Source organism: Sitodiplosis mosellana, unplaced genomic scaffold, assembly GCF_009176505.1.
Source record: "Sitodiplosis mosellana isolate CC-2019 unplaced genomic scaffold, AAFC_SMos_1.0 Smas_scaffold_47, whole genome shotgun sequence".
NCBI lineage: Eukaryota > Metazoa > Arthropoda > Insecta > Diptera > Cecidomyiidae > Sitodiplosis > Sitodiplosis mosellana.
In genome coordinates this window covers 1,397,677-1,419,114 of record NW_022595289.1, presented here as the reverse complement: position 1 = coordinate 1,419,114, position 21,438 = coordinate 1,397,677, and the positions used below count along the sequence as shown (strand labels likewise).

General features: G+C 35.7%; 5 protein-coding genes across 10 annotated transcripts; 3 read left to right on the top strand and 2 right to left on the bottom strand.

The window, feature by feature from the left end:
- The first annotated feature begins 20 nt into the window (after positions 1 to 20).
- Positions 21 to 781, top strand: LOC129569908 (uncharacterized). Its single transcript, XM_055449140.1, has one exon. It carries the CDS (start codon positions 53 to 55, stop codon positions 698 to 700), a length of 648 nt encoding a protein of 215 aa, XP_055305115.1. The 5' UTR covers positions 21 to 52; the 3' UTR covers positions 701 to 781.
- On the top strand, positions 781 to 3,739 carry LOC129569907 (eEF1A lysine and N-terminal methyltransferase homolog). Its single transcript, XM_055449139.1, has 10 exons — positions 781 to 1,070; positions 1,132 to 1,254; positions 1,334 to 1,808; positions 1,866 to 1,962; positions 2,037 to 2,350; positions 2,420 to 2,600; positions 2,687 to 2,882; positions 2,948 to 3,087; positions 3,152 to 3,280; positions 3,355 to 3,739. Exons 1-10 carry the CDS (start codon positions 979 to 981, stop codon positions 3,624 to 3,626), a joined length of 2,019 nt encoding a protein of 672 aa, XP_055305114.1. The 5' UTR covers positions 781 to 978; the 3' UTR covers positions 3,627 to 3,739.
- Positions 3,638 to 14,869, bottom strand: LOC129569905 (SUN domain-containing ossification factor). Of its 4 annotated transcripts, none has more exons than XM_055449135.1 (4): positions 14,577 to 14,869; positions 13,877 to 14,209; positions 5,389 to 7,429; positions 3,638 to 5,218 (listed from the first exon to the last, which is right to left on the bottom strand). In XM_055449135.1, the coding sequence occupies exons 1-4, from the start codon at positions 14,636 to 14,638 to the stop codon at positions 4,055 to 4,057; spliced, it is 3,600 nt and encodes a 1,199-aa protein (XP_055305110.1). In that variant the 5' UTR covers positions 14,639 to 14,869; the 3' UTR covers positions 3,638 to 4,054. The 4 variants fall into 4 exon arrangements, 3 of the variants coding, with proteins under 3 accessions (XP_055305110.1, XP_055305111.1, XP_055305112.1); XM_055449136.1 differs by lacking the exon at positions 14,577 to 14,869 and adding an exon at positions 7,646 to 7,904 and having other exon boundaries at positions 8,043 to 14,012; XM_055449137.1 differs by lacking the exons at positions 13,877 to 14,209; positions 14,577 to 14,869 and adding exons at positions 7,646 to 7,904; positions 11,961 to 12,443.
- Positions 14,870 to 15,149: 280 nt separating this feature from the next.
- LOC129569903 (putative oligosaccharyltransferase complex subunit CG9662) lies at positions 15,150 to 18,299 on the top strand. Of its 3 annotated transcripts, none has more exons than XM_055449134.1 (6): positions 15,150 to 15,435; positions 15,548 to 15,597; positions 15,666 to 15,822; positions 15,886 to 15,948; positions 16,032 to 16,838; positions 16,902 to 18,299. In XM_055449134.1, the coding sequence occupies exons 1-5, from the start codon at positions 15,294 to 15,296 to the stop codon at positions 16,046 to 16,048; spliced, it is 429 nt and encodes a 142-aa protein (XP_055305109.1). In that variant the 5' UTR covers positions 15,150 to 15,293; the 3' UTR covers positions 16,049 to 16,838; positions 16,902 to 18,299. The 3 variants fall into 3 exon arrangements, with proteins under 3 accessions (XP_055305109.1, XP_055305107.1, XP_055305106.1); XM_055449132.1 differs by having other exon boundaries at positions 15,157 to 15,435; positions 15,524 to 15,597; XM_055449131.1 differs by lacking the exons at positions 15,150 to 15,435; positions 15,548 to 15,597; positions 15,666 to 15,822; positions 15,886 to 15,948 and having other exon boundaries at positions 16,064 to 16,838.
- Positions 18,300 to 19,652: 1,353 nt separating this feature from the next.
- On the bottom strand, positions 19,653 to 20,951 carry LOC129569902 (uncharacterized). Its single transcript, XM_055449130.1, has 4 exons — positions 20,788 to 20,951; positions 20,209 to 20,332; positions 19,966 to 20,063; positions 19,653 to 19,899 (listed from the first exon to the last, which is right to left on the bottom strand). Exons 1-4 carry the CDS (start codon positions 20,827 to 20,829, stop codon positions 19,771 to 19,773), a joined length of 393 nt encoding a protein of 130 aa, XP_055305105.1. The 5' UTR covers positions 20,830 to 20,951; the 3' UTR covers positions 19,653 to 19,770.
- Between the last annotated feature and the right edge of the window lie 487 nt (positions 20,952 to 21,438).

The following is a 21,438-nucleotide window of genomic DNA, read 5'->3' as shown; positions in this document are numbered from 1 at the left end:
TTGTACAAATATGACAGAAATTGATGAACGGTTTTCTGAAATAGTTATTTCGATGGCATCACAAATTTTACATTTGCCAGTCCACTGCAAGTTATTTAAGGATTTCTTAGTGGAGGAGCTCATCTTTCATAAATCACCATTTGACTTTCACTACGGAAAATGTGCGGTAATTGGGAAATTGTGTCGTCGTGATAATCTGTGCTACTTACAAAACATTTCATTGAGCTGCTTCGATAGAAACTACTGTATAAAGACGGGTGCCGTAGAAATTCGTCTACTACCAACGTCTTACCGTTCGAATCCAGGAGATTTGTCATCGTTTCGGGGCTTGATCAATGGTGCATTCTACGAAGTTCATGGAGAAACGGCATTTTTGCATAAAGACGCGCCAGTCACAGCAGCAGTACCTATTACAATAGTGGAAATGATGATAAACCTACGCATGAAATATTTGGTCTTCACCGATGGCAACAGCAACAGCTGTAACAGTAGCAACCAACTTTTCGATCTCAAAGATATTCCGAGCGATTATTGTCAGCTTAACGAAACCGCTATACTAGAAGACGTTAAACGATTCAAAACGACTCATGTTCCAGTTCTACAAGTACACACCATGAATGAAATCGATCAAGCTGAAGAATTGATACAGTGTAATCTTCAATTACGACTGTTGCGCAACAAACGACATTCCAAAAATTAGATTTATTCATATTTAAGTTAAGCATGTTGTTATTCCAATGAATTAATAAATTGCGATATTTGTTTTTTGCACTCTGATTAACATTAGTCGTTTGATATCGAATATTGTTTAAAAATTGCTTGGTCGAAATGTCAAATCGTCACTAAAATTGACACCCAAACGTCACTTCGTAGCCACACGTGCAGCGTTTGTTCTATGAAGTTTTGGTTGTAAACATTGGCTTTGCCGATACGAACTCTTCGCACATAATAACAAAGGAATAAAATAGAAGATTAAGAATGAGTCTGCTGCCGAAAACACGTCAAGACTTCACGCAAACTGAATATTGGAATTCTTTCTTTCAAAAAAGAGGAAAGGCATCTTTTGAATGGTATTTAAATCCAATTTTAATTCGAGTGTATCATAACACTAAAACCTATCTCATTTGAAAGGTACGGCGAATATCCAGAATTGTGTGTTCATTTACACAAATATATCAAATCCAAGGATGCTGTGTTGAATGTCGGCTGCGGTAATTCTAAATTGAGCCTAGATCTATACGATGTCGGTTACAAGTTAGTGATATTCATAACAAAATGAAGTAAATATGTTTTCCAAAATCGGCCTTCTATAAATCTTATTTATTTGCCGTAGGAATATCACGAATATCGACACATCGCAGCTGGTTGTGAAACAAATGTTGGCACAAAATAGAACCATTCGGCCGGATTTGAAGTTCTTACAAATTGATGCATGTAATATGAAGGAATTTGAAGACGGGACATTTTCAGCCATCATAGATAAGGCCACACTCGACGCAGTTTATGTCGACGAAACAGATGCGATCAATGAATATGTGCAAAAATATTGGTCAGAAATAGATCGTGTATTGCGAGTTGGCGGCAGATATATTGCGATCTCTTTGTTACAGCAACATATTATCGAAGGATTGCTAAAGCGATTCGCTTTGAATAATTGGATGTTCCGTGTGGTGCGTTGCATTGAAGCCGAGGAGAAAACTGCGGAAGAAAGTGGCGAAAAATCGCTTCCAGTATTTATGGCCATAATAACAAAGTTTCAAAAACTGCCATCAATGGTTTTGGAAGTTTGTATGGCCGGCGACAAAATGGTTTGGGTGATTTCTATATATGTTTATTCAACAGATAATGAGTTAAGCCTTTTTTAGATTCGGGTAAATAGTACAGAAGAGGTCGTCGAAGCAGTTTTATCGGTACAAAAGGCGGCTTTGGTATGCAATGGTTTGACACGTAGTAATATCGCAGGTAAAATGACGAGAATTATTTAATTTTTTTTTGTTCATTCAGCCGATACTGAGATTACCAATTTTTTTTTTAAGATATGAATGAGGTGTCAATTGATTTATATGAACCTTCGAATAGCAAGGTTCGATACACAATCCATATTTTGGATCAAAAACCGAGTCGCGAAAATGGACGGTATGCGGCATTCATCGTGCCTCAGGGCCGCGAGACTGAATGGCTATTCTCAACGGAACCGGGGAGAAGGAAACTTCTTCAGTCGGCGAAACATGATCGTTTAGCGATTGTTTCCATGCATCGTGGTCACGAGTACAAGTCGTGGGATGATGTCAAAGACGAACTGAGTGGTAGTATTCGAAATTTTGCGCCAAGCGGTTTGAAGAACCAGCAGGTATTTTCTAAGGAAATGGGCTATATAATTGCACAGAGGCATTTGTACGCTGTCTGTTTTTGAATTCAGATTCCATTTTTGTCCCTCGGCTCTGATGTTGGCGTACGTGAAACTATTTTCCAAGGCAAGAGTGAACTTTCGGGAGACTATATAGTAGAAGAAATCAAAGGTTCGGACAATAAAATATTCCGACGACTGATTTTCCTTAGTAATCAGTTTGTCATACAATCGGAAGCCTTGGTCAAAGTTGGTGAGAACATGATTTCCTATGAAAAAACATTGTCACACACAAATAGAATGAACATTTCAATTCTTTTCTGAATACTTCAATTTCAGTAAAAGGGAAAGATAAGAAAATAGAGAATAAAACCATTGAACCAACGTATCTGGCTTGTCAGCATCACTTATTCATGACTCTCGGTGTAGATTTCATCAAAGCACTGAATGGCACAAAATCAAAGAAAAATACGAGTTGTGCTGTTATTGGATTAGGTGGAGGTGGTCTTTGTACGTTCATTCACCGCATTCTGAAGTAAGTTAAAGAAGAAATCAAATTGGCTGAAAAACATTACCATTACTCTATTTTTAAATTTGCAGAGATACAAATATAACAGCCGTGGATATCGATGCTTCAATGCTGACTGTTGCCACCAACTTTTTCGGTTTAGTTCAAGACAATCGCTTGAAGGTTGTGATCGATGACGGTATTAGATTCCTAAAAAAAGCACTGAAAAATGGTTTGGAACAATTTTTACATATAGTTCCGACATTGCGCCACTAATGATGATGCATTCCTTCTAGGACAATCATTCAAAGCCATTCTTTTTGATGTCGACAGCAAAGACCCCACGGTTGGCATGAGTTGTCCTCCGATTCAGTTCTTAGAAAAAGATGTATTGGACACTGTGAAGGCCTGTATTCGTGATAACGGTAACTGTCGATTCAACTCTTTTCTCTCACCCTCTGTATCAGAATTTAACAATTTAAACTTCAAACAAACCTAGGTATTTTCGTTCTGAATCTGGTGTGCCGTGATGAAAAGTTGCGTGACAAAGTTCTGATCGACCTTCGAAATACATTCAAATCAGTTGTATCCTACAAACTTGACGAAGATGTAAACGAGATTCTATATTGCCAGAATGCTGAGTACGACGCTAAAAAATGGAACGAAACGATGCAAAAGTCAGCCAAACATATAAATGACATACTTAAAAATGAACAAAACTCATCCGAGACAATCGACATTGAAGAATTTTTAGAACAATTGAAAATATAATTTTCAAAGAATTTTGTTTTAAATTTTTATTAAAACACTACTATTTGTTGCTTAAGATCTATATCAATAAATTAAGTGTTATGTGTTTACAATAACTTTTTTTTGGAACAAAATTTTTATCGAATGTTTCCTTTTGCGTGATTGTTCTCCACTCTCGCTCGTTCTAAAATAGGGGTCTCGATTTAAGTTTTCCGCTTTTAAAAACACTAAAATGATAACGGAACATTACAACAAGTGTGTAGTATAAACCACATTCTATCATAACAGTTTATGGATGTTTTCTAGAAAACAATGTGTGGTACATTCACAAAAAAAAAATCTTACATCTCTAAGTTAACACATCTAATGCAGTCTATATGTGGAGCGAGATGGATGTACGTGTACGTGCACATACACGTTTTACATGCACACATTTTCTATGAAATTGCCTAAAACATTTTCTTCAAAATTCGTTTGAAACTACCCGATGATTTTCGATCATCGATTGATGAACTGATTGACGATCGTGTTGTATCGTTCCTCGCACTATTTTGATTACTACTATTTGTGGTTGGTGTGGAATTGTTGTTATTGTTGATACCATTTTGTTTGAGCGATGGTGGACTTTCCGATTTGGATTTCTTATTGGTTTGACTAGAGTTCTGTGGCTTTTTCGATCGATGCCACTCCCATCCAGTTGATTGAGGAGCAGACCCGCTTGAAAAGGGTGACTTAAAAAACAATGGCGATGAAAGTCTTCGATTTCGGTTTTTATTCTTGAGGGCTTTTGATTTCTTTGGATGTGATGTGACACTATCAAGTGATGAATTCATCGTGGTTTCACTTCCACCACCGTTACCACCACAATCATCAATTTGCTGTGAACCGGACTGATTATATTTCTGCTCCTGTACAGGGCCATAGAACTCATATTCCTCCTCGCCTGGCTTATCGTACAGGTCTTTCAGATCCTCAATTTTCACATATCCACTTAAATCATGACTTTCGCTTGAGGTGCTTTTGTTGTGTTGAGGATTTTTCTCTGCAATTTGATAATCAACATCCGTAGAAGCGGTGTCATCAATCAGCAATTCGGTATAGGTTCCAGTGATGTTGAGCGCTTCGGTGCTAGGTCGGCGCTGTAGTGCGGACGACGATGACTCGGATAGAGTTCGTTCACGTTTTTCTTCAGCCGATTTTCGTCGAAATTTCATCGGAACATTACCGGATTTACGCTTCCTCGTGAGTGTTTCATTGCTGGATTGAACCTCTGCACTCACTTCGTTTGATCCATTGCGACCCAGCCCATATTTCTGACCCCAAATTTTTAATATCAAATGAAATATCAGAAGTTGTACACAAGTGAAACATGCACCACATATTATTATGTTTCGCCATGAGAAAATTCGCTCGGTTAAAATTTCCAAATCGTTGCGAAGTTTTTGGTTTTGCTCGAACAGTTCTTCTTTACGCTCTAAATTTCGTCGACTTTGCTCTTCAATGTTGACCAATGTTTTTGCGAACGACATTTGCAGCTCTTCTACTTGCTTCTTGTAACGACGGCTCAGCTCTTCTAAGTACTGACCCGATAGTGACATATTTCTCTCTAAAGCCTATGTGCGTGGGATAAAAATGATTCATTAGAAATGGAATATAGAAGCTATGCTTTGAAATTCAAGAGAGTTCCATCGATCATTCGAGCGCTGCCTCAAAATTTGTACTATTCTATGGAACAAATGCGAATGTTCAACGGAATTCGAAACGCGTTATCAATTTTGCTTACCTTTACACGATTCGATAGCCGTAAAAATACACTTTCGCTGTGCAATTTCTGGCCGAATTGCGGTGCATTTGTCCATCCGTTTGCTGCTTGCTCTTCGCTGGCGTCATTCAAATCATTGGGTGTGGGAGTTGTAGTTTCCGGAAGTATTATAACGGAAGGTGGTGTTTCTTGTTCAGTGCCCACGGTTTTCGTTGGTTCTGTGGATGAACTTTCAGCCATTATAGTTTGAGACTCGGTGCTTGCTTCAGCAGAATCAACGACGTTGAATATGTTCTGTCCTTTGTCGATGATCTCTTCACTGCTTTCAACAGTTGGCAACGGTGTTGTTATCTCCACCACTTCCTTCTCACTATTTTCAACAATATTTTCATTCGGTTCTTGAGTTTCTTGGCTCATGTTCTCTGAGCTATCGGCAGGGGAGCCACTTGAAGACTGGTGCTCTGGTGGCGATTTGTTCTCCGCATTGTCTTCTTGTGATGAACTTTTGATCACTTGATCAGTCTGCTCAGATTCTAGAGCTGGTGGCATTGCCTTGATTGCGTGCTCACCCTGTAAAATTGGATCGCTAGCCTTTCGATCGATTGTAATGTTGATTGGTGGATCAGAGCTAAGCGGTATCGTAGAATTCCATGCATTTTTTCTGTCATTTGCTGCCAGTAAATTGCACATCGCCGCGATGTATTTATTAGAGAACAAATGGATGATATACTCCATTTGCAAATCGATCAATTGTTTTGAAGTCGTGCTATTGATGTCTATTGGTTCACTACAATTTATATTTAAATCCAAACCAATTAATGTGTTACAAATTTGTGATTTGTATAAACTATTTCTAATTATGCTAATGTCCAATAGCCGCTTCAACAGATTTTGTTTGCATTCAATTAGCGCCGTCACTTCACGTGTCATGCCATCCGAACAATTTTCGCAGTAGATTGCGTGATTCGGTGATATGCAGTTGTCATTCGATAGATTCTGATTCGAAGCATGCTGTGAATCATTATCGGTGGTTTTGTTTCCATTTGGTTTCACAAAAGATGCCGCCTTTTTAACGGTGTCAACGATTGACATAACAGCATCGCTGGCAGATTTAAATATGTTCGTTTTACTTTTGTTGGCATCTGACTCCTGATCATCCTCGTCATCATCGTCTATGTCATCGATTGGATGTTGTCGGTTTTCCGTTTCGAATGCTTCGAATTCCGATGTGCCATAAACACGAAACAACGAAATTGGACAAAAGTGCTCGGAATTGTAGTGAGAGTGAACATCAACTCTCACATACTTGCCAAAAAGATGTGGAAACAAGTCAAAGCTTTGAATATATCTCTCATCTTTGGCCACAAATCGCCCGACATTGGACCAATCCCGCGTTGGAAATCTACTGCTCACTGCAACCGAAAAGTTTTTGGGTGATGACGAGAAGAGTTCATAGTTGGCCAAATCAATGCGTTCAGCTTGAATGGCCTCACACAGTTCAACCACGAACCAAATTCGACTTTTACACGGGCTGAGCAAGTACTCGTCTCTCGTTGATGTGAGCACATAGCTCGTGCCCGATGATTCGATATTTGCCGCAATAATTTTGGCCCCGCAAACTGGCGATGCATAATTTTTTAGATTTTTCAATTTAAGTACTGGCTGCTTATTGGCTGCCGGTGCATTCTTCTTCATTGTTGAAGTGTTTACAGCCTCCTGTTCCACCTCTTTTTCCACTTCTTCCAATCGTTTTTGTGCCCATTCGGAAAATACTGGAATTTGATTCTCCTCCGTCAAATTCAATTCATCTTTCTCCACTGAGGTGCTGTTATCGCCATCAGACTCGGTTTTATTGACATCTGATTTTGTTCCTTCAATTGGTGATTCAATTTGCCGCATCAACTCATCCTCGTTGCTGGATGTTGTCAGTGGAACACTTGAATTTTGTAACACGCTGGAATCATTTTTGTCGTCTGCTATAACATTTTCGATATCTCCCACTAAAATATCTTTGGACGCATCTTCCACGGAAATTGATACAGATGCCGGAAAGTTTGGAGTTCTGAAGAAAAAAAAAACAAAATAATTTAATTTAGCAAGAATCCTAAGGATTGAAAATAAATCGCCATATTGTATTCTCGTACAAAAAGTGTGCGAATTAAGTATTTCATCATTTTCAGAAGAATTTTCGAGGAAAAAATCAGGCATATGATGTGTGCAATACTATATTAAATGAATGATGACTTTAGCCGAAATCCGTAGGGACATGAGCACTTACCGATTAAGCCAAGCTGATATGGCAAATATGTGGGAAAACCACAATGTCCAACATATTGAAAGTAATACGGTGATTGTTTTCATTTTGAAAGACTTTTTTCGAAAGCATTTGTCGATGAGATGCATGTATGTCTTGTAAATATTTATTCCGAAACAATACAAATGAATATCTATTTCACAAATGTTTATCGCGCAATCCGTATTTTTCGAGAATTAATCACGATACGTGTTATCATCGTATATGGTAACTTTAGTTTTTTCTGTTGAAAAGAAATGAAACAAAAGAAATCGTATGGAATGTATTAACACCAATGTGCACTGTTCAGTTCATTTTAGCTGAGTTCAATTGTAGGGATTTTTCCTTTAAAGCACGATAATAGTTTAGATTTTACAATCACCTAATAAAGCCGCCATATTATCATTATTATTACGATCCGATAAGAGACCTTCGCTCTAACACATATTTATCAAGAGATCGCGTGACTTTGACTTAGCATTTTATATTTCGGGTTCGTCAATGTCATTAACATAAGCGAGGCTACTAATATATACATCAAATTATTCACTGAAATTTCCTTATTTTGTTCGGCAGATTTTTTTGTGAATGGGCCAGTTTTTAATTTGGCATTCTCTGGAACAATAATATGATCGTTGACAATTCGAACATTTTTTAAATGCCATGACACAACATTCGGCGCAATAATGCTCATCGCTTTGTTTTTTTCGTGTTTGTTCGTCCAATTTCTCGAACAGTTCAATGTTGTACGTGTCGCTTAGGCGTTTTGCAATATTGACCAGCTCTGATGCGTCCAATTTGAAGAATCGTTCAATGTGATTCTCAACTATTTGCTTGTAGCCGACATTTTTTGCATTGATTAAAATTTGATTTTTGATCTCTGGTATTTCTTCTAAGATTATATTGGCAGATCTAACACTTGAATCACCCAGCGATAGCGTACACAGTCGATGCTTTAAGTCGGCCAACGGTGGCAATTGGTCCAGTAAATTTACGCTTAGGAATTCTTGACATTTGGAAATCTCCCTCTGGCGAAATTGGTTGATTTCATAGAAACTCATTGCTTCTTTACTGAATAAAAGTTGTCGTAAACAGAACCAGACGTGAGCTTCGACTTTGGTTACTTTGACCACATCGATATCATTGATTGAAATCCATTTGTCATCGATATATTTTTCTACGCCGTTTACATTGCGTATCCATGGTTGTGCATTCAAAACTTCGCTCAACAAACACGGAACGTCATGTGTCACCACCATACGTCTTACTATGCTGATTGGCATTGTGTCAATTTTGTCGGCGATAAAACTTAGAATTGTTAAACAACGTAGGCCAATCTTATACAATAGATCTTCCTTTTGTCGTTCCAATTCTTCGCTAGCATTTTCTGTGTTCACTTTCTTCGGATCAACATTTTCTTGCACATGTTTTAAATGAGTTAATGCGATAAGCTGAACGATCGCTTGTGCGCAGTAATCGATTAAATCGATTGCAGTGTCGCCGAGCGCCTGGCATCCATTTTCATGATACAATAATATCTCCAGCAACGATATCGCGACAGCCTCATGATAAAGTACCGAATAGAGAATGAATGTTGAATTCGTGTCACATTCGTTCACCGCTAATTTCGGTAGAATTTTCGTGCGCCAAATTAAAACGCAATACGCTTCGTGTACCAAAATTTCAAGTTTCTCATTTAAAACAAACAACTCCTTAACCAATTCCTCGCGAAACGTTGACGCCTCAATTGTTGCTTGTTGGTTGAACTTTATGAGAAATTCGTGCGTTTCAAACCATTCGCCAGTTCCGATCTCGTTTACTTGAAACTTTTTTATACTGTTTATGTAAATATCGTATTCAGCCGGTTGAATAACGTTATCTTCCATTTTTGTCTCGATTATTCTTTTTTTCTATGGTTTCGCTATTGTAGGTAACTGCTCCGAATCACATTAAAGATCAAACTTAATTATTGGATTCGTTGTTCAAACTTTAACTTAATGCTTGTGACAAAGTGAACCTGAAAATTAAATAAACTTCATGGGTTGCTAGGCAATCAGCTTACATGCGCATTTGTTTGCTTAAATTTTATCGCAGGCAATGTAAATTATTCATTTTATTCGAGTATTATCATATGTGGTAGTTGCATTTGCAAGTCATACCGTCTGATACATTAAGCACACGACGACAATTTGATTTTATCAGCAACTTGATTACCGATTATCAAAAGAGACTACGATCAAATGGTAAGTTCCTTGGACTCCTTAGACTGTGGGTCGTTTTGCACCTAAATTTTTGTCATATATGACAAATTGTGTCAGCCTCAGCTATCATCAACACAGATAAAAAAATATAAATTCAACGGAACATTGTGCCCTAATGCGACTGTTTAGATTATGGCCTTGACAGTTCATTAATTTTTTTTTTTACATTTCGTCGAAAGGTTCAACTGATTCTGTCAAATGGCATCGTGATTCAAGGAATCAAATAATTTAAATAATGTATATTGTATACAGTAAGCAGTCAGAATAAGTGATCGAAATAAGAAAAAAATCACAATTTTGAGAACGTACCATTTCAAATGGTTTCAATAATTCAAATTAATACCAAGAAAAAAAGAAGAGAATTTTTTAATTGCGAAAGTTTAGAAAACATTTTTAATGTTCAATTGATTTTTCATTTTATCGATTTGAAACTCATTTTTTTCACTTTACACGATGAATACAGCAAAAAAAATAATACGAGAGTAAATTAAGTTTTCTCCATTTTGTTATCGCAATGTTTTGATCAAAAACCATTAAATCAATTTTATTGTTGCATGTATTGCAGCATTTAGTAATAAAGTAGCGCTTGGAATTCACTGTGTTACGATGTATGTACTTTCATTTTAAATCATATTGTATTATTTCAATACTCCAATGAAACAGTATTGAGAACGGCTTTCAACCATTTTGTAAATCAATGAAAATCGATTTGAAACAACACTCTAAATGACTAGGCAGGCGAACGAGTTAAATCATTTCTTTATTTTAAAGAAAAGATTTTGAGGCGACTGCGGATTCGAACCACAGGTCTTTGGATTGCCGGTCCACTTCTCTAACCGCTAAGCTATCGCCGCCCGTTCTTTTGCCACGTCATTTTTCGAGTTGAACAGAGCGCTAGCAACTGTTTTTTGTTTTTGGTCAATGAAGTGACTTATTTCGTCACTGGTTTCATTCGGGTTTTTTACTACAACTCACGCATTTTTCGAAGATGCTGTGAACCGTAGTAAACGCTGTCATTTTGCCGGACAGCAATTTTTATGATTTTTTTATAATTATTTCGTATGAACTAATTGCCATTTAGAGTGTTGTTTCAAATCCATTTATTTCTCCATACTGTTTCATTGGAGTATTGAAATAATACGAATTCACCCACAACCAATCACCTTATGAAAAACAATTAGTTCATACGAAATAATTGTAAAAAAATCATTAAATCATATCATAAGCTTAGCAAGATTGTGAATTTTAGTTGGTGAAAACAAAACGGCAAACTTAATTGGTCCAAGATTTTTCTTCAAGTAAAATGTTTTTAAACTAATTGTAACATTATTTAAACGCAGGTCGAATGATATGACAGAATGATATGACAGTTGTCGAAAATATTGAGCCATTCATCGGATGGGTCATACAAAATGGATAAGTAAAAAATGAATGACACTGCGGGTAATAAATAATATAAATGCATTATGGTGGTTCTTCAATCACATATGCAGTGTGTGCACTGTGCACTCGCTTGACCTGGGATCACAAAATCATTTGTATGTTCTTGTTGTTCGCTAGTTGACAATACGTGAACTCAAAGAAGAACCGAATTATACTCCGGCCTTTACGCACACTTAACGCATTTGATAAAGCAGCATATTACAGTTCATGTGTTTTTCTCTGCTTTCATACATAATATCAGTGAATTAATTAGTTTTTGTTATACTATTTCGAAAGATAGTAGTGTATAAATAAATACTGATTTGGAGTTGCTTTGTAAGTCGCGGGGAATATAAGTTATAAATGGCGGAGAATCAGAACACAGCAGTAGCACATTGGTATCATTTATTCACAAAAAAGAAGGAAGAAAAAACCAAAAATGCATTTTACTGGCACTAATCACATGTATATTTTTGGAATATATGCTTCTCGTGATATTTTGGTATGGTTTTATTTACTAGCAGAACGTCGAAGCATACATTGTCATCTCTGTATCTGTTTTTCTGAATTTCTTTCCCTTTGCGCATAAATTTTTCATTAATTAAGCAAAAATTTACATTGTTTACTCGTAATTAACACTTCGAATCATTCAACTTGTGACGTTAACACACGCTAAATATAAAGGCAATACATTTATGTTATCACATTCTAAACGAAACGATCATTTAAACCGCGATTAATAGCGTAAAACGTAATTCTTCTCGACGCATGACAAATAATCATGAGAGCGCCAAGTATTGCGACGATGATTTTATCTGATGAACTTGTAATATGTACGTTCGCGTATGTTCCGAAACTTTTCAAAAATATTAACCGGAATTTAATTCTAATCGTTTGTTTGATTTCTCACAGAAACAAACACAACCGATTCCTTTGTAAAATCAACAACAACTACTCTGAGTGTCGCTGTGCCATGAAAGAATTCGGTGTTATAGAAATAAAAAATGTGTTCATATGTTTCGTTTACGCCGTTCACTTAAGATAAAAAGAAACACGACGATGAATTTCGTTTCAGAAGCATTTTCGCTGACGCGGCCTATGACGAGTCATTCACATGTTCTGATAATAAAACGGGGCGTTCGTATGTATATGTAAAGCGGACATACGACTACCGTTCATTTGTTGTGTTCTCTTTCGTAAGTTCGCGACTCTTCATTGTGTGTCGCTTGTACTTTTCAATTTAAATAGATTGGAACACTTGGCTTGGAAAGTAGCGTATAGGCGAACCGACTGTGTTTTATTTCACAAATGCGCTCAATAGAAAAGTGCCGGCTGCATTCGAAGCGAATTTTATGCCAAACCAGTTTCTGTTGACAAGCTTCTTTTCACTTTCAATGATTAAATATTCCTTTTTCGGTAAAATGAATTTATTTCGCTCGCCGCTGACAATTTTTGCATGAACGGCTTAACTCAACTGAAACCAGTTGCTTGTTGGTAATCGATCTATGAAAGGAAGTAATCAAAATGAATTTCGCTATGTCAATCCCACACACTGCAAATTATAACATATTATTCGTTGGATGTGAATGACTTGTTGCCTAACAGTTATATATAAATCTATTTCTATTTCTCACTATCCTGCACTGTCTCTTATCATTATCATCAGCCGATACAAAATAAGAAAATTTCACAAGTTGCGACACATTAATGATTTTCATTCATTAAATAGATCGATTGCGACAATGCAACTGTTTTTGCGTAGCATTGATCTAATGATAAAGGATGACGAAGCGCAAAATTAGATAGCAATTTCAGTTTGTCTTTTTGATACACTTTTCGCCAATTCATTATTCGATAAAATATCTTTTCGGTTAAACGGTTTTTACCGTGACGTATCCTACCTTAATAATATTCCTTGGCGTTGATAAACAACTAATCAGTGAGATAATCAAGTGGTGAGAAAACATGAGAAATTGTATATTCATCGTCAATCAAAAAACGCATTGCCGCAAAGAAGTATTGGTTTCAGCAGAAATTGATGAATGCCAGGAAATTAACAATCGAGCAATATGTTCGTGCTAAATAAAGCAATCGTACGAATTGACTCAGTATGTCTGCTCTGTCCGAAATAGAAAACACAGAATTATACGCCCACGAGAAAATATGAAAATAAATTCAAAAACACGTTGACTGGAGTGCTCAAAAGACGGCTTTGCAGCGATTGGGTGTCATAACATACGGCATCAGAAATGCCAACTATTACATTTCTTTGGAAAAGACATCGTGGGTTATCACTGAATTCTGATTCCAGTTTTCTGGCTAAAAATAACATGATACGGTACGGCAACGCATTTGCTTGTCAGATTTAGTGTCAAGTACTTTGGTTTTGACTTTTCATTTCATCATTATTTCACGCTACCGACCGATTTGCTCCGAAAAATATCAACTTTTCTTTTAGTGGAAAACCAAAACGATGATTCTCAATCGCAACACTTTTTGTACGGTATTTTCTCTTTCACTGTATCATACTTACATATTATGGTCGTCGGAAATTTTCTCTCCTGATGTATCTTGTTCATGCTGTGGGTTTTCTCCTACAATAGGTTGTGGAAGCTGTGTCTCCGTTTTTGGTATATCTAGCTCATCTAGATTAGTATCTTGTTCACTTTTATCACTTGTTTGAACTGTTTCTTCTGAATTCAATTTTATTCTTTCTTGACCAATGTGGAAATCACTTGATTCTTCATTGATAACATCATTTTCTTGTAAAATATTCGGTTTTTGCAATACATTTTCTTGTGTACTAGCAACGGTTGGCTCCACATTTAGAGTATCTGACGAAAGAATCACAGCTGAAACGTATGCACTGAAAATAAACAGAAAAGGTAAATTGTTATTCTTTTGTTTGAACAAATTGATTACAATGATGTAATTGATATCTTTTTTTCTTTTTGAATAATAACGATAATTGAATCGTATGCTTGAAATATGATCTATAAGAACACTGCGATTTGGAACCATCTTTTTGATTCACGTGAAGAGATACGGCAGGAAGAAGTCATTTTCGGAGTTCCACTAAATGTGACTAGCAACGTACGACGCAAACTGGTTAATTTTTTTTTGTCAAATCAAATTTTGAGCTAAGCTTTTCATCAGCATTTGAACCACAATTGAATTTAATTGAAAAATACACAAACATCGTAAATTGAATTAGATTGCCATTTTTTCAATACCTGCCAATGCTAAGCATCAATACCATGAACGCGCATAGTTTCATGTATACGTCTAGCTTCATTTTCAAATAATTTCGCTGTCATTAACCAACTTTTGCTCTTTTAATCGTTCTTCGCAACAATGTTCACATTTTACAAGAATATTTTTTTATAGTTTCACTTTAACAAATGATATTGGGTTTTATGAAGCAAATTTAGTTTTTTTGGGCATGGAAACAATGGGCTAAGCATTTTTACGTTCGCTTCTAGACTGACGTGTTGATTTTGACAGATGTGCAATTTTGTTGCGATGTGACCAAGAGAACGTGACAGTCAACGAATTTATTTTAGTACAATATGTCATATGATGTTAGTACTCATCGTCGGGCGTTGGAATCGTCAAGAGCGTTATACTAAAGTGGTATTATTGAGGAAAAAATTTGACTCCAAACGCTAAGGATAAATTAACTAGACATGAATTATGTGTTAATTTTCAGAATTCCCGTCGCAATGAAATGAGAAACAGAATTGATTCACGTGCCATAATCGTTATTGTGAATGGACGTTTAGCACTTCTTTAGATTCGATTGACATTTGGTTGTCATCGTTCGCTTCCAATGATTGTATGAGTTTTTGCCGACGTCAATCACCGCCTAAACAATTACATTTTTTGGTTGTTCTTTCTTGTTGTGTCGCATCGATTCAGATCATCATTTCTATCACCATAAAATTGTGAAAATGCTTGAGACAATTTACTCGTTACCATTTTTGGTGTTGGAAGTTCCCAATTTGAAGATTAAGCAGCCGTCATGGTTTCATGCCCCATCGGCTATGACCATATTCTCATTTGTGTTGCTGTCGTACTTTTTGGTTACTGGAGGTAATGTACCGAGTATTCCAAGATATTTAATTCCATTTATTCCACAGTTACACAAATTAATATGAAATCAACTCATTATTGCCAATAGGAATTATTTATGATGTCATTGTAGAACCACCGTCGGTCGGATCAACAACAGATGAACACGGTCACTCAAGACCAGTAAGACCTTACTAAGAATAAATTAAGAGATGTTCGAATAAATGTGTAATGTGAATTATAATCAACAGGTTGCATTCATGCCTTATCGCATCAATGGTCAATACATCATGGAGGGTTTAGCCAGCAGTTTCCTATTCACGATCGGCGGTCTGGGATTCATCATTATGGATCAAACGCACGCTCCCGGCAAGCCCAAACTCAATCGCATTTTATTGACCGCGATGGGTAAATTCCATTCATTTATTTAAGGGTTTCATTTATTTTTCATTTATTTATTTATTATTTTAGGTTTCATTTTCATTTTGCTGTCATTTTTCACCACTTGGATCTTCATGCGAATGAAACTTCCTGGTAAGTGAAACAAACATGAGAATATATAAAAATATAATCAATAAATTATGAATTATTTGTGTCTCTCACTCATATTTCCATAGGTTATTTACAACCATAGAGCCAATGACACATTATGAAAGTTGATGTCGAAAAACTCGTATAAATCAATTAATAAATAAATCAACAAATTCGAATAACTAATAAATAGTAAGAGAATGCGTATTCCTTTTCGAAAGTTGTAAATGCAATAAATAAACATCCAAGTATCTTGTGACGACAACTGTCAAAGATTTGTATTTCTTTCATACATTCGGCTAAGAGAATTTAGAACAAAGGTTATATTCTACTGCGTTGCACACATACAGCGAATTCCGTTATTGGTGGAAGCGATACCAATACAATCAAAGCATATTAAACATTGGAAGTGACATTTGTCCGTTGATTTGTATATGCAACAGCACATTTGCAACCACAGCACAATCGACGTGATTTTCACTTTTTCGTACTTCTGAACACCAGTTTTAAAGCAAAAATGAGCAAATCAACGGGACGATTTAATTTGCGAACGAGAAAATCGTTGAAAAATCAACTCGAGTGCGTTTCATGCAAACGAAACTATTTTCCAATGGAGCTTTCCGAAGAAGATGAGAATAACGAGCAAACAGAGAACATTTGTTGCGATTGTGATGGAAAACGACAGACCGAACTGCAGCCGAAACGACGGACGATTTCAATCAAGGTGGAAAAAACTGACTCGAATGATGCTCAATGCCAAAAGCCCCAACCAAATGGAAGCAAGGTCTATGCAACACGCAAAAGTAGCAGCAGCTTGAACCCTGGCAGTATGGTCCAAATACATTCTATCGAACTTCTCAAACCAACGGCAGCCATTACAAATGTGACAAACAGTAAGTCCTTTGTATTACGTATTGCAATGATATGATAATAAATAGATGTGTCTCGTTGGACAGTTCCTAGATTGACCAAAATCAAAGAAGAAAAATTGGACATCCCGCTGAAAGAGGTTATGAAGAGCGGTAGAAGCAACAGAGCACTTAGAAACAAAACAAACACGATGGAAACAGCAAATGATCAAGGTACTGTTCAGCAAAAACATCAAACTGTGATCACAAAAGACGATACGGCTGAATCTTTGCGCCAAAAATTTCCAAATGTCAACCAATACGAGTTTGAGTATTTGTTGTTCCTCAAAGCCAAATCTGATTGAAGTCTTTATCGACCGAATGGGAAAGTGTTCGAGATACACAACCATGTAAATTTTTAAACATCGTTCCATCATTATTCAAGTAAAACTTGACTATATTTAAGATATATATTTAAGAGTTTTTTATTCGATTGATGATTGTGATAGTCACCAGAAAAACAGTCGGAACACACCATAAAAACTATCGTTAGAAATTACTTTTAATGATTATTTTCCGTAAAAATAAATACAATCAATATCAACTACACTATCGTGCAAAAGTTTGGAACCACTAGGTATTTTTCATACAAATTGACCGTTTTTGGTGGACTCATTAACATATTTCGGAAACACCTGCACTCTTGATATTTTGTGCATAGTTTCTACAACGTTTCAATAGTAAAACACAGAGGTTTCATCAAAAAATATTCATGAATTTCAAAAATATAGCAATTTGAATTTGTACTGTGTGAAAAATGATCAAATTTGTATGAAGATTAAAACAGATCAAATTCAAATTGATATATTTTTTAAATACGTGAATATTTTTTGATGAAACCTCTGTGATTTACTATTGAAACGTTGTAGAAACTATGCACAAAATATCAAGAGTGCAGGTGTTTCCGAAATATGTTAATGAGTCCACCAAAAATGGTCAATTTGTATGAAAAATACCTAGTGGTTCCAAACTTTTGCACGGTAGTGTATTTGCAGAGATCACTCATTTTTTATTTTCCATGATAAAGTACCATATAAATGGAAAAAAGTTCCTGGAGGTTAAATGAAATATGACTTTTTGTCAGAATAATAATGAACAAGGTTTCGTCAATTACTATTCATAAGTATTTGAAAAAACAACTATTTCTTATCTTCTAGGATCAATTCATGCCGATTTTCGAATGATAGTAGGCTATGCGTAAAAAAGATATATTAGTTGTGGTTCTGAATAGAGTTGTCTAGTGCACCAAACTTGATTGCGCTAAGCCAGCCAAAGTTCATTTTGTGCGACTGAGTTATTTCAATTCACGCCCACATGAACTAATTTATTGACTATTTTTCTAGATAAAGAATTCGACCAATTAATTAAGTAACAATTTGTAAACTAATTATTGTGTCTACATCCAGATACAGAAAGGAATTCAAATAAAACGAAGAGGAAATAGTAGTAGGCGATTTTTTTTTCTTTTTACACCAAACCATTTTTTCCGAGAAATTCTCTTATCTCTATTTTTATTTTCAGTTTAGTAAGCAATTATGAGAAAAAATTATTTTGCTCTAAATATGGATATAATATGGTTTTATAAATTTCTTATTTTGATTACTAGCGAGGTATACATGGGAAGAAAGATTCTATCGCATTTATGCGTGTTGTATCGATTGGAAATAAGAGTTTCGTTAATTTCAAACATATTTGTTCAACTCACCTGCCGATAGATTTCGGTGTTAGCATTGCATCAAACCTTGTGACATTTGTACGGTTTTTTACTTATATGTATGTATTAAATACAAAATATAATAAATACTTTGCATATATTATATATGTGCGTGCATATATACATATATACGCAAGCGTATGGATAAATATAGTCACGTCGATTTTACATTATATTGCATTGTTTGTAAAATGTAAACAAAATCACTCAGCCCAAATATCATAAGACAAATATAATCTGGTTGTTTATGTATTCGCTAATGTTTCGGTTTGTTATTACTTTGTAGAATTGCCATTTCTCATTTCAGTTTCCAAATGTGCAGATGTTTAGTTTTACTATGAAGAGAAAAAAACGCTTTCATGTGCGTGACCTAAGTAATGATGTCATCGGCTGAATTTCTATGACTCTGTCCGTCAATGAATTAATTTCTTACTGTGCCCATGCCCATCTAACGCCACTCACGAAATTTTGTTGCGATGAATTTGTGTGTTTGGGTATACACGTTCCATGCGATTCTTAAGCACAATCGATACGTCGGAATGCAAATACGTAGTCATCAATTTTAGTCCGCCTAATCATTACTTTTTTTTTGTTCAAATCAAGGGTTCTTCAAGTGAACTTTTACAAATACATTTCACAACATGTCTTTCTATATATATAATAATTTTTGTTCCGGCCCAATGGAGAAAATATAAACCGAATTTGTTTTTGTTGAAGATTTATAGAAAAATATCGTTGAAATATTTGGAAAACCCTGTAATTATTCTTTTTTGTTCATTCAAACCGTGCGACCGAAAGCTATTTTTAAGCAAATTTTTCGGTCTCTTTTTCAGCATGCAATCAAAGCAAAAAAAAGTCGCTTCAAATCACAAACAGACTAATTACTCATCCGACTTTATCGCATGCTTCATATTCATCAATACTCGAATTATTGTTATATACGATGTGTTCGAGTGTTTGCTGAATAATCTTATGATTCACGAATGAATAGAATGAAATAGAAGAACTGGTTTTTCATCAATTGAGTCGTTCCAACGACGTTGAATGGTAATGAAAGTACTAGATAAAAATCAAAACAGCTCGTCTATTGTTTTATCATGATATTTTATTCAACTGAAGTAAAACGGTGTGTGCGACATAGGAATTTTACGATTTAGTTTTGTGTAGTAAGAAATCTTATAAGTGCTTAGACAATAATGGCCTCTAATCGCGGAAAGTGAAAATAACATCCAAGAAGAACAGAACTCCGTTGACAATGGCCAACCAGCCTTTTGCAACAGCCAACTTGTGCGTCTCAGTTCTCAAGGCTGAGTGAATGCCGCCATTCCAATCCTGTTGAAATATTTGGAATTAATATTACCCTTTATCATTATCATTGTTATTAATAGTTTTATTTACCTGAAGAATAAGAGCACCAGTTGCAATGAATAGAGCGCAGCCGATCAAGCTGAAGAAGATGTCGATACGCTTGTTGATTGGTGTACTCAAAATGTATCCTATTTTGTAAGCAAAGCAAAAAAAATGAGTCAAAATACATTATACATAGTGATGATGTCATCTGCTGGTTCTTGTTTTCACGCATATGAAACACGCGATTTGGTCATAGAATAAAGCGTTGTACGCAATTAATCAAAATTTTACCTGCAAACAATCCCACCAAAATGACTGTGTAGCCAACAAAGGTGCCAGAGGCGAGAATGATAGCGTGGGGATCACTTTCACCCATGGATTTGTAGTGCAACACAAGACATGTTATTGTGATGACCTAGAAGCGAAACAAAATAAGGAAATCCTTAGTATAAATTTGTATCATCACTGCTATCTTCCTTAAAAATCGTAAACTGGTTATAAATGAATTCAATGTAGACAATCAAAGTTGGGAAGAATTTAAAGTATGTTCATTTGAATGCGATATATGTTTTTCAAAATCAAGGATTGCGTCCGAAACGCCTTGATTATTTCGCAGAAACGCACAAAGCATTCATTCATCACATATAGTTTGTTGTTTGTTCAGTTTTGCCCCTCAGTACGACATAAACAGAATAAACAGAATGTTCACGTTTCAAGGTTAAAACGATTGCATCATTCCATAACTTCTCTACTTGTATTTTATTATCTCATTTAAAACATAAGATAAATTTTGGTTTTTTTTTCCGATAAATTGGAGAAAAATTGAAACAAATGGAAATTCGATCTAAACCGCAATGCACATTCACTTACCAATTCCAAAAACTTTCCAAGCGACAAACGACTCACTGCCATGTTTATTTAAAAATTTGTTTTCCGACAGTAGTAAAATTGAGAGAAAAAAATATTTTGGAGCTAGCCTTTTAACCGAGTTGATTCTTTCACTTCACAAACAAGACTGACAAGTGGACGCTCGCTAGCTCGTCTCTTCGATGAGAATTGTTTACACGCTGAAAATGAAATGAAGAGGAGAAGAGGGAAAAAATTCCCACGCGAGTGTGCGTTGAATTGTTACATCTAGGCGTATATAAGAAATGGAACTTCGAGTGATTGTATGCGTTATTTTTGAGGTAATCCGGCTTTTTTTCGCTGTATGAGTGTATTGTGTACACAGTGCACATACATCAACCGCGATATCAATGTTGGTGATCATTCATTTGCAAGTTAATGGTTCGAATGCGGCCTGTAATCGTCCACACTCATTCCGAATAAAAACATTGCGTAAGTTCTTATAAATACCTATAAATAAATGGAATGACAATCTTATGCGTTTCTTTTTCCTTCTTCTTCTTGTTTTCTGGAGCCGCCATACAAAAGAAGAAGGAAGCCCATAAAAAACCAGAAAAAGAACTATAATTAATTCCAAAATTTAAAGCCTACAAAAATTTTCCAATGTTTTTATAT